The sequence below is a fragment of the Lissotriton vulgaris genome, chromosome 5 (genome assembly GCF_964263255.1).
Source record: "Lissotriton vulgaris chromosome 5, aLisVul1.2, whole genome shotgun sequence".
Lineage (NCBI taxonomy): Eukaryota > Metazoa > Chordata > Amphibia > Caudata > Salamandridae > Lissotriton > Lissotriton vulgaris.
Genome location: NC_141693.1, coordinates 767,860,416 through 767,873,045, shown reverse-complemented (window position 1 = coordinate 767,873,045; position 12,630 = coordinate 767,860,416). Strand labels below are relative to the sequence as shown.

The window sequence follows — 12,630 nt, the reverse complement described above, 5'->3', positions numbered from 1 at the left end:
TCAACTCGACTACCTGTTCCCGTAGCGTTTTATGCTTAATTGTGCCACCTTTTGCATCTTTGAACCCATTTTGGCCCCAGTGGTGTAAGTATTCATTATATGACTGTACACAGTAAAAGGAATCACACACAATTAGTGTGGAGAATTCTCGATACGTATTTACCAGTGCCAGTAATAAGGCTTTTAATTCTGCTAGCTGTGCTGTGCAATCTCCTAGAGACTGCGTTTTAGTACAACTCGTATGACACTTTCCATCCTGCATGCGCCCTTTAACGATTGCGCATGCATCGCTGTATTGCTGCTTACTTCCAATGGCTGGCTGAGCAGATCCGTCCGTGTAAATTATATATTAATACTGATCTAAAGGCATTATTTCATTAGGGAGACAATGTTCTTGTTCATTTTGCTGGAATGCTAAACTCGGGTCGTATCTGTATTCTACATCTTTTGCAGTAAGAGAATTAGCTCATTGCGTCTATCTCGGATGTAAGGCTTTAGCGTTCGGAACGCTAGCCTTTGTAGCTGCCTCTAAGGCCGGTACTGGAGTCTAGACAATTATTTGTTTCCACTGAACCAGTGCTCTTTCCCTCACTACAGTAGTCTGTACTGCTGTCAGTATTTTTTCTGGTGATGCAAAACGCATCTCAGCATTTGCGTACAAATGTGATTTGTATGCTATTGTTACTGTTTCACCTTCATTATATGTTAGGTAGGTGCATCCTGATTGACCCGCAACTATACGAATCACCAGGTTGCATACCTTAACGCGTGTCTGTAAGTGCTTTGAAGCTATCATATCAGCTTGTAGGGAACAAAGGATATCTGTGTGTTTCAGAGTCCATTGTCTAACTGAAAAGTCAGGTTTTATTAAATTGTAAAAAGGTTTGACCCTTTCTGCATAATCCAAAATGTATGTTCTGCCAAATTTCTGGAATCCCAGGATCGATTGTAAGTTTTTTAATGATTTTGGAGGTTGGAGCAGCGCACACTTTTCTAAAAAAGTTAGCTGCTAGGCTTTTCCCTTCACTTGAAAGCTTATATCCCAGAAAAAGAACATTGAGGTGGGCTATCTTTGATTTTTTTAAATTAAATTAAATTTGTAGCCCTCAGAGGCAAATCCCAATATTGTGGTATTTTCTCTGGTCCAGTGTTCCTCCACGTCATCATCCGTTAGAAAAATATCAGCCTCATAGGATAATGCCTCTTCATCCAGATTTTGAAGTAATTCAGTTACTCTGGCCGAAAACAACCCTGGGCTGTTCTTATAACCCTGGGGGAGTCTGCAAAATTGACCCTGGGAGCCTAACGCGGAGAATGGGGTTAAATACCTGCTTTCAGGCACTATATTTTGGCAAAAAATCCATTTGAGATATCTAGTGTTGTTTTTTTATTTTTTACACACAATGTTATTCGTTAATGCAGCACTGTGTGCATTTTGTACTGCAAATGTTTTAGTGCAAGTGTTTAAATGTCTGTAATCTAAAATTAGACAGTATGAATTGTCATGTTTCATTACTAGAAACAAAGGATTGTTCAATGGAGAAGTGCAAGTTTCAATTACCCCTTGGTATTCAAGTTGATCCAAGATCTCCCTGACTTGTTTATAGGTTTCTTGCTTTATTGTCGTGTAGTTCCTATAAAACTCTATTGCATCTGCGCGTTTGGACAGTATATGCTGTAGGATTGGTGTCAGACTGATTCTGAACACCCCCACCGAGTATGTTGGCCTCTTGTATCAGCTAGCTCATAGTGTCACTATAATCTCCTTTTACCAAGGAGAGAATAGTTCTTGGCAACCATTGAACATGACAACCCTGATCCTTCAGGACCATGGAAACGATATACTACTTTTTGCTCAGTAACTCGTGCTTACTTAGTCTGTTTTAGAGAGAATAAACGGTTGGGCATTTTCACTAAGTATTTATTGAACAGTTGTTATTTTAGTGTGAAAAGGATGAGCTGCAACTATCTTTATACAGTAAAAGATATAAATGATTAGCAATATTACGAAAGTAAATGGATGGTATAACTCTACCATCTTGCAGTAATCATGAATACATACAAGTATATAAAATACATGATAATAAAAAGATGCGTACTCCTACGATGCCTCCCTAACTAGATGTACCTAAGTGTACCTAGCATGTATGTAGGTGTTGAGCCAAGAATCCATCTAGGATAAAGTCAACCCCATTACCCGTCCTGGTCTTGGGTTGGACACCCTACGAGGGATGTGTTTAGACCACTGCAAGCTGGAGTGTCTGCATACAGGAACCTCAGCGTCTCTGGTCGGTGTGTCACCCGGGAAGTCCTGGTTTCCTCTATCTTAGAAAGATGTGATGTATCATACTCATAGGTCTCCCCAGGGGTCCTACCTCGCTGTATTACTGTGTCGGACGTAGGATGACGTCGGGCATGAACTTTATACATAGATATTATACTGGAGATGGTAGTCCAGCTGTGCTTCCTAGAATCCTCATGCAAAATGTATGAGATTTCGAACTAGGGAAAACCCACGTTCTGAATGCAGTGTTGTATCTTGGTAAAAGGTCAGTCCCTGTAAACCGTTATAAGTGTAATGTAGGAAAGAATATAGGTGAGGGGTTACGAAGTTACCTGGGCCTATATCAGGGTAATTATATGGAATATAACATCTAGATGTAAAAACTGCTAACAAAGTGAACTTCCAAGTACCCCCTAATTTCCAGATAAGAACATTTAAACAAATAGAGATTTCATGTTTAAAAATTATGAGAATGCCTTGTCATGACTCTTAAATTTAAACCCTATTTCCTATGTCGGACATGTTAATCTATTCCTCACTGGTGATGATAACAAGAGAATTACGGCAAAATGCTCATTGAAAGCCTTTGAACTCTTTACAAGTAGATAGTATCCAATTTATGCCCATTACGGTCTGATCTCTGTAAGGTAACTCACCTTCTTGAGGCTAAGCCTGGAGGGAAGGCCTTTGCCACATTACATACCCAGGCTTGATATTCATGGATGGCCTTTTGTATCAGACTGACCTTTTCTTAATCCATCCATGATTATCTTGCTAATTACCGTAGGGTTCAGCCCCCAAATACATGCCCCATCAAAACACAATATTCCTATGCCACACAGCTTCTATTTTAAGAAGGCTGACACGACTTCCTTACTTGCGATTTCTGTCAAATTGTTCCACCATTTGTGGGCATTTATTTTCAGAACTTTCCTCCTTCTGAGCTATGAGTAATTGTTTTTCCATAAGTTTCGTTGTTGTCACTTTTTCAGTTTACTTATATTTTATTTGAGGTTTACAGTGGCATTTAATCAAAAAGCAATGTATGATATGGGTATTAACAGCACAAAAGTAATGAAATATTTTGAAGGCCAAAATCCATTATGTATTTGATAAGAGATTGTAGATGGCAGTTAAAGACACTGTGGTATTTGAGTTAAGATATATGTGTTTCTACTTTTTTAAACTTTGCACCTGAATGCTGCTAGATAATGTGCTAGCTCTGTTAAACAATTCTGTTTGTTTGTTTTCAGGAATACAGAGCAGATGCACTCATGGATTACGCGCATCAATGTTGTGGCTGCCATGTTTTCTGCTCCTCCCTTCCCTGCTGCCATAGGCTCACACAAGAAGTTCAGTCGTCCCCTTTTGCCCAGTGCCACCACAAGACTTTCACAGGTAAACGGCGCTTGTCCATGTGACTGCACACACACCGAATTTGCGTTTTAAAAATTCTACTCTTTGTAACTGTTGGAATGGACTTACCTATAGGCGAACTAGAAGACTTCACAACATAACCCTCACCTATAAACTTAGTAAATCAGTAAACATCTTCTTCGTAAGATAGTTGTTTAGGGTTTGGTAGACTATTGATGCAAGTGCGATAATTTGTGTTTTCTCTGGGACTTTACTGTTAAGAGGTAATTAAAGAAGTGATTCACCTCATAGATGTACCAAAGAGTAGAGGACTATATTTATTGCTTTGCTAAAAGTTTCCAAGAAAGAGTTTTTAAGATGTAGGAAATTGACAGCTGAACAAATAAAATGTACAATCCATCTTCTAGGAAGAACAAGTGAAAACTCATGAAACCAAATTCAAGTCTATGTCTACAGATTTGGTGGAGCATCGCACCTGCCCTCCAGATAAAAAGCTTAAAGGAAAAGAGTCTGATGAGTTTAAGCAGAGGGAAATATACTTGGAATTTGAGGTAAGCTGTGTGATGTTGATAATGGCTCAATCGGCACACATATTTAAACACTGCTGTCCTATGCCTGATGGCTGTTCTGCTGCTTCCAATCTTAATTACTTTTCTAAATGCTACCCAGGGTCACACTCCAAAAATATTCATTAATTCAAGCAGGCTACACCTTTCCTTCAATTCTTGTTTTTTCATAGGCTACCCAACATGCCCATCTTTTTTTCAGCCTGGCGCATGTCAATTGTAAATTTCCTTTATTTACCCCACTTGGCAGTTCTTGAGTTCTCTGAGTGTGTCCGGCCTGTTGATTTACTTTTTTTCTGGGTTGGGTCCCACGTGGTAATTAGCTTAATCTGCAAATTGATGCCCACCTGCCGATTCACCTCTTCTCCACCGAGAATCCCACAAGTTAATTCCCTCCTGCAAGGTGAATTTCACTTTGGTAATTAATTCTTTACCTTCAAAAGTGGCTTCCACCTCCTATTTTCCCTTCTTCCCCATGGCAAATCCCAGCTCTTAATCTCCTTCTCCATCAGCAACCCTTTCTTGAGAGGGTGTGTTTTAGTTCCTAGTTCCCTTATTTTCCAAGCTGACATCCACTTTTTAATTTCCTGCTTTTAGGCTTCCATATTTAATTCCTTCTTCTCCAATTGAACCCCCAAAACTGATACAATGCTTTTCTTAAGTAATATTTATTGTAATTACATTTTCTTTCCTTTAGTAATCAGGCGGCACACTAATTTATTTGATAAATTAAAACTCCAACTGAAAAGGATTTTTCTTCTAGGGATAATGATGCGCCAATTCCTTGTGAGGTCCTTTATACTGGTTCTCCCTACAGTTGTCAGAGAAAAACTTATAATCGACGTCACTGCCTTCAGAATGAACTTTCAAGCTAACCTTTATCTTGGAGGTGTTCTTTATAGATAACCGCCCCATACTACTGAAATGTGTCCCTATGTGCTGATATGCCATTTCTGAAAACATTTCCCCATCAGGTAACTCCTGATTGTATACTGCCATTTCAACATTATTATGGAAACCCAGAGAATTAATCAGATCAATTCTAAACATTTGTGGTGATTTTCTTTCAAGAATGTGTTTTATTGTTTTCAAAGTCCTTTGTTTGTGTGAGGTTGTCCAGAGTTTTCTCAGTGCTCCAAACTGAATTTACTCTTGTTGAGTTTTGATATTATTTATATGTTGGGTTGGATGCCGACTTTTACTCTTACCTGTTTAAATTTTGTTTTCTGTCCTTTTACATTAGTAGTTCATCTATGTAGATCTCAAGTCACAGTTACTCTTAGTTGCTAAGTTATGTGTCCTTAGTAAACAGAAATATGTATAATGAATCAATATTTTTTTTTTGTATCCTGTAGAAGTCTCGATATGGTACCTACGCCATGCTACTGCGAGCCAAACTAAAAGCCGGCACTGAGGACTTGGAGGCATTTGAAAAAACCATGTTTGACTCAACAGAGATTGATGAGGATGGACTGAAGAAGTCCCGTTCGAGCCCATCCCTCAACCTTGATCCCCCCGCTGCATCCGCCAAAGTCAAGCGCAATGTCTCTGAAAGGGGAAGTTCCAGACCAACTTACAGCAGCAATGCACAGAAATCTTAAGAATGTGCCCCAGCAGATCAAGGACGGATGCACTTTTGCTTACTGAACCATGCTACCACTCCAGTTAATGGAGACTCCAGGTTTGCGCCGAGAAGGAACTTGCATGATTTAACACTTCTCTTGGTACCATTCCTTAAGACGTGTTAACACTCGCGGTTGTCCTGAAATCCATGAAGTTTGCCTCTTCGATCATGTGAGATCAAACAGGAGATTCAGTCCCATTGCGCAGTCTTTGGGGGAAGAACTTGCGGAATCAGTCATTGATTAGTTAGTGGTTGTTTCCATTTGCGAGTTCCACTCGGTGGCTGCATGCGTGGGACTACGTCTGGTGCTTACACCAATGATGTAATAAGCCATGACTCTTAAAACTCCACCAAGGTCGAGTTTCATTTTGTATCCACAGAATTATTTGCCAACTCAACTGCTGATCTCCCAGGATAAAGAACAACAGCCACGAACTTTGCAGTGTTCCGAAGCTGATGAAAGCTGAAGCATTCTGGGGTCAAGACACAGCACAGGCATTTTCAGAGTGATTTCCCACGGACTGGGAAAGCATAAGAAAAAATCTAATTCTTAAAAGGGCATTGTACAGCATTTTTATTGATTACATTTTATATCAAAAAGACATGCTGATGACCTCTCTCCAAAGTGGAATGGTGTGGCCTGTGGAGCTTGCTCTAGGATTGAGAAAAATGTATCTGCCATACGGACGCTTTATGTGAAGAAGAAGCAGAAATGGAAGGGCTTTGTGCTGGCCGCCATGAGGGCTGTGGGATTGAGTTGGCTCATTCAGCTTCAATGCCGTTACCACACGGCGTCATACTGGTTTCCATCTTTTATGTGATTCGTTTTTGCACTTTTACTACTTGAGAAGGATAACAAACTGTGAAAGATTTTTTTGTAGTTTTTGATGCTACTTTTGGGACTGGGGAAATATTTCTGTTTGTGATAAATTTTGAATGCCATTGTTTACTATTGCAACCATTCAGTGAAAATTCCAAAGCAGTGAGGAGGCTGGTAGGAGTGGGCAGAACATAGTAATCTGCATGCGATGTTTCTACTCTGCTGTCACAAATTCTGTCCTGAAAACTAGGCCAATTTAGACCAGTTTGATGATCTATCCCACATAACCAAAACCTCAAAAATCTAGTAAGTGCTACAGCTTTTAATGGGACTGTTTGGTGATAGAGTGTATGGCGACCAGAGTAATGTCAATATTCTGCAGTCCAGGGTATCACAGTGTAAGTAGGTTACTAACAGTTTAGCTAAGTCAGTTTTTCTAGGATAAATGAAAAGATTATAAGTTTTGAAACTGGTTCAAAATCAACAGCACGATTGTACTCACACAGGTTACTTAGGATGGGCTATTTAGCAGTTTTAAGAGTCGATTTCACTAGAAGAAAAAGTACATTGAGTTAAACTCCTCGTGGATAGCCAGCAGTTTGTAAATATATTTTCGATCCCAGGGCCTCTTGTTCACGAGGTTACCTGGACATAGGTTATCATAAACATACCAATTTCAAATGTGTTGAGTTTCCATCTACTGCCTAAAACATTACACCAGTTGTCTTACAGTGGTGACGTTATTTGTTGTCATGGAATGAGATAATAAATGTGTAATAAGAAAGTTAAAATTGAATAATGATGCCTTCAAACAAGCAACTACACTATACATTGTTTTCCTGGAAAGGTGGAGTTTGGAGACACTGTAGTTCAATATATCAGTTAAATTTATACAAAGTTATGTTTAGGGGTATTTTAGCAAGTGGTCTAAGAGGTGTAGACCCCCTTCATTGATGTTGAAAAGTAAATGTTCATCTTAAAAGTTGTAAAACAGTGACCAGCTACCCTCTCACTCTTAGCCGTCCAGGGAACATGAGAAAGCAAGCCTCAGTACCTCTATCCTAGACTTCATTTGCGTGGTAAACTACTATCCATGAACAAGTGAAATTGTATTTCTCCCTCCTATTCTTAACATTTACTTTCGTCTGCTGTTTTATCATTTTTTCATCGCCCACTGTCTATCTTGTGTCACCTCCCTAATCCATGTGATGTTGGCATTTCAAAACAACTTTTTTTCACACATTTACAGATTCCATTGAGGAGCATAGTGAATAGTTGGAATTCTGTTTTGCAAGCCAGTGACAAACTTAAGCACATAGACTGAATCTGATTATTTTTCCCATGATTGAAATCCAGTAATTATCTTACTTTTTGACATTTTGGAATTAGATTCACAAAGGCATATTCAAGGGAAAAGAGGGCTGATTTTATAGTTTAAAAGTAATCCACAGACATAACACCCACTTGATGCAGGAAACCACTGGATTATCCTCTGTATTTAGTACTTCTTCCTGAAATTAGAGGATTTTCTATTACCACCCAACTCCGAATCAAGTTGTGAGTGTCTGCAGGAGTTTTCTTTCTGGGGGGAAAGGGAAGTGAGATGAAATCGTAGATTATCAAGAAAGCAGAGTACTCCGCTACAAGTTTAGTCAGAAAAACAATTGAAACTTTTCACCAACGAATGTGTTGATAAGTTAAGCAGGCTTTCTTGTCCTGCTTAACTTTCTTGATAAATAGAAGGAAAACAGGATTGTACATTTAATTTTCCAGGATTATGATTATACTTATGCAGGACACAATAGCCCGTGTAACACTAGGAAGGGATTCACTGGCCAGTGGAAAAATAGCATAATGTCTCGTAGGGGACAAACACAAAATCACTTAGGGTAAAACACGGGCATTGAGGAACATGAGACAAGCACATAAACACAATAAAATGGCACCTGAAAGTGATAAGGACAAGATTAAGCTACAAAAGGTAAGTGCGGTAGAACCCACAGTCTACCAATTTTAGGGCTTCTGCAAATGAGGGTGAAAATGGATTAAATTAATCCTGTTGGTTAATGCCATTTTTTAATTGTCTATTGGCAAGAACAAGATTAAGCCACAAAAGGTCAGTGGGGTAAATTCTAGAGTCTAACAATTTTAGGGCTTGTGTGATGAGGGAAAAATGGATTCTATTAATCCTATTGTTTTAAGTTATTTGTTAATTGGCTATTGTCTCCAGGCATTCCTTTCGGAATGATGGAGCATCTTAAAGTCTCCTGTAGCACTTGGTGTAGCCTTGATACGGGTTGTGGCCCACCATCAGTAGTCAGTTTGCAACTTGTCACCACTAGCCAGTTTGAGGAGTAGGACAGGGTGACGCATTTCCATTTCTTTGTGACCTTTTTATGCCACAGAGCTTTTTGGGGCTTTCAAACAGCAGTTCCCTATCCGCAATCAGTTAGTGGGCTGTGGGGCCCAGCCACGAATGCACACCGTCAACCAGGAGGGAAAGGGGTGCTAGCAGAGAGGGCAGTCAACCTGGGAGCCCACAGTCAAGACTCACTTCCTCAACACCCTATTTCACCAAACCGAATCCCTCATTGGTGTGTAGTGTCACAAATTGACAGGCTTCTTTCTCCACCCACTGGCCTGTTGTGGTGCAGTGACACAATTAACCTGGTAGTGAATCGTTCTGCTAATAGACTACATGGTACACAGTAGTAGACAACAAACAATATAGATTAAGGCCTGGGGCACAAGGTGGGATTCTGTAAAGTAACTCTAAATCTGAAATCCTAAATCTAAATTCAGTATTTGTAAAGTGCAAACTACTCATCCCCAAGGGTTTCAAGTTGCTGGGGACAGTAAGGGACAGTAAGGGAGATTAAGTGAGCTATTGCCCAGAATCACATGGTGCTGAGCTGCCGCCGGTGATCAAACCATGAGCCCTTTGCTCCGGAGTCAGCCGCCCTGACCTCTGCGCCACACCTTTCTCTGCTCTGGGGAATGTCAAATGGCCCATCCCTTTAACCTTCATGAATGTTAATGGGAGCTGCTAAGGGATTGTTTAAAAATATAGCATTGATGCTTTTGCATCACAATTTCCCAGTCACTCTCATAGGCCAAAGAGGGGGAAGCCTGCTTCCAAAATGATACCACACCTTGGAAAGAGGAGACAGCCCACTACTTTCGACTTTTATTTTTGGTGTATAGCTGTTCAATAAGTCAATAGGTAATGTTGTTAAAGGACAACATGTCTGCTTAGCATTTCCTCTCACATGGTGTTACTTCTTCCTCATATTATTCCAAGCAAGACTTTCTTAAGAAGCTGCCAAACAGAGATCCATACGCTTTGTAGAGGAGACTGCTTTTTTAAAGATACATACTTGCCCAGGTGTATAAAATGTCCCCACAATTTATTTTTAATCTTTATAACATACCTAAAAGAAAGGGTACATTTGAAACACCTGTAATGAAAAGGGAAGTTATACATTAGTGACACAAAAGAGAATGACACGTTTGCTAACAACTCTTGTCCTTGTTTTATCATTTTTGTTATTCTTTAATAACTTTGTTGGTCCAACAGATTCCTCAACATCATGCTCATACTTCCTTAATTAAAACACTGGGCGTTGACTGAGGAATAAGGGTGTAGGAGGCAGGAGAAAACATCATGATAAACCATTTTATTAAAACTGACAACATTTCTTCACACAGTAAATATTCATCTTTTCTAGAGGCATTGGAAAATTTGCCACCAAGCCTGAAGAACAATGTCTGGGAGCAATTTAGCACCTTCTTTATAGCCATTAGTATTGGATGTCTTCCTTGTTTGTCTAGGCATTGCAGATTCCCCACCCCACGACATTTCCACATTACCATCCCTGCCAAATTCTCATAAAGGAATGACAAGCAGTGCCCATAAAATACTAAGTGATTCCCTCTTGATATTTCCATCTGGGTCTTTAAAACGTATTTATCTGTGTGTAACACTCAGTAGCTGCCACTTACTTTTTCCAAGTCTGCCTATGCCCCCCTCTCGCAGATTTCTGTTAAGATTGGATGGATGTCTGTTTCAGGACAACTTCCCCCTTTGGTCTTAACTGTCAGTATTTTGTTGAATGTCTCCTTTTATTTCATTAGTGACTCCTAAATGTATTTTTGGACCATGAAAAAGACGGAATCCTCTTGTGCGAAGGAGAAGCCCCCATCTGATTGTTATTTCAAATTCTTGAGTTGCTTTCCAGAGACGTCAGTTGTTTGTTGATTCTTCATTGGGAGATGTGGCAAACTCCTACCCATTGTTGTAAGCCAGAGTTCTTTAATGTATTGTTTGCCACAGATTTCTGATTGGCCACCTCTGTTGGAAAAGTGGTGAAAGCTGGATACAAATATCACTATAGATTCAGTTAGTTATCACTTTATCAGATTAAAAAACAGCACAATAGATAGTCAGGCACATTATATAACATTACGTCAGTTGTTAAAGTAGCCAGTATGGTAAAGTAAAGAATACAGTATACTATGACATAAGTATAAATAGTTACAGTTAAATACACATATCAGTATCTTGTGGTACCAGGAAATCACAAATTTGAAATGACACTCAAGAGTACATGGAGCTTCACCTCATGATAAAAGCGGATATTACATTTTATAATTTAGAAACTGAAACAAAGGTTCAGTGGTGTCACTGTAGGGTCCATACAAGCACCAAAGGTTGTGGAAGAAACTGCAAGATGTGCTTGTAGAGTGAGAGCCTGCTCTTAAGTCTCAGTAAGTACACCCTCAAAAAACCAAAACAGATTTTGAATGGAATTGCCATCCCTGGAACTCCTGTGAAGAAAAGGAGGCACGAAAACAGTGTGTCCTAACTGTCATCCTCAGATGTAACACCTGGTGTTTGAAGGTCTACAGCAGAAGAATAGACGTTAAGCACTTTTGTTGGCAAAAGCAAAGTATGTGCTCTTGTTGTCTCTGGATCTGCTCTTTAGTGGATGTCCTCTCACCTACCTGACAATTCCCACTCCATTTCTTGGTCTGGTCAGTTTTCTTTCTCTATACTATGTCATCTCCCATCATCCATCCTTGTTTCTATTGTTTCTTCACCATTCATGTGTGGATCACCAATGCTATGTTTTTCTCTTCTCCTTTAATTCTAAAGCTATTCAAATTGTCTGTATAGCTGGTAAAGAAATGCCTTTTCATTTCCTTCACCTCAATCCTTTAGCAACTAAAATTCTGTTATTTACCAGAAGACAGACTCTTTCCCTATCTTCATCCTTATTTTTAATATTTGTCCTAATTTTTCCACTCGTGTTCACTCACAACCAAGCTGGTTTTTCTAGTCTTTTTGTAACCACATAATTTCTATTGATTGTATTTGCCATTTCCAAATTAATATTATCAAGATGATCCATCCCTTTCTTACCCTCATGTTACTGAACTCCTTGCCCTTGGATGTATGACGTTACAACGCATACTTTTACATTGCATACCATTACAACGCGATTTTTACAACACAGGATCCTTTACAACCCATGCCTTTACAACGCATGTCATTACATAGCAGATGCTATTACAACGCATGCCATTACAACGTAAGTATAGGTAAGTATATCTTTTTTAAACAAATTATAATTAATTTAATTTAATTAATTTAATGTATTTAAAGTCGTTTTTTTAAAAACTGAACCCTTAAAATACCCCTGTACCCCATAACCCAAACCTAGCCCTGAACCCTAAAAATACCCCTGTACCCCATAACCCAAACCTAGCCCTGAACCCTAAAAAAAAACCTGTACCCCATAACCCAAACCTAGCCCTGAACCCTAAAAATTCCCCTGTACCCCAAAACCCAAACCTAGCCCTGAACCCTAAAAATTCCCCTGTACCCCATAACCCAAACCTAGCCCTGAACCCTAAAAATACCTCTGTACCCCAAAACCCAAACCTAGCCCTGAACCCT

At 39.5% G+C, this 12,630-nt stretch overlaps 1 protein-coding gene across 1 annotated transcript in view; it reads left to right on the top strand.

Annotated features, from left to right (window-relative positions):
• The window catches only part of PSD (pleckstrin and Sec7 domain containing), a 1,068,830-nt gene extending 1,056,639 nt beyond the window's left edge, over nt 1-12,191 (top strand). The window contains exons 15-17 of the mRNA XM_086922229.1: nt 3,538-3,682; nt 4,069-4,212; nt 5,583-12,191. Coding sequence (XP_086778355.1) covers nt 3,538-3,682; nt 4,069-4,212; nt 5,583-5,828 — 535 coding nt within the window. The 3' untranslated portion in view covers nt 5,829-12,191. The remainder of the gene's footprint in view (nt 1-3,537; nt 3,683-4,068; nt 4,213-5,582) is intronic.
• Nucleotides 12,192-12,630: the final 439 nt, after the last annotated feature.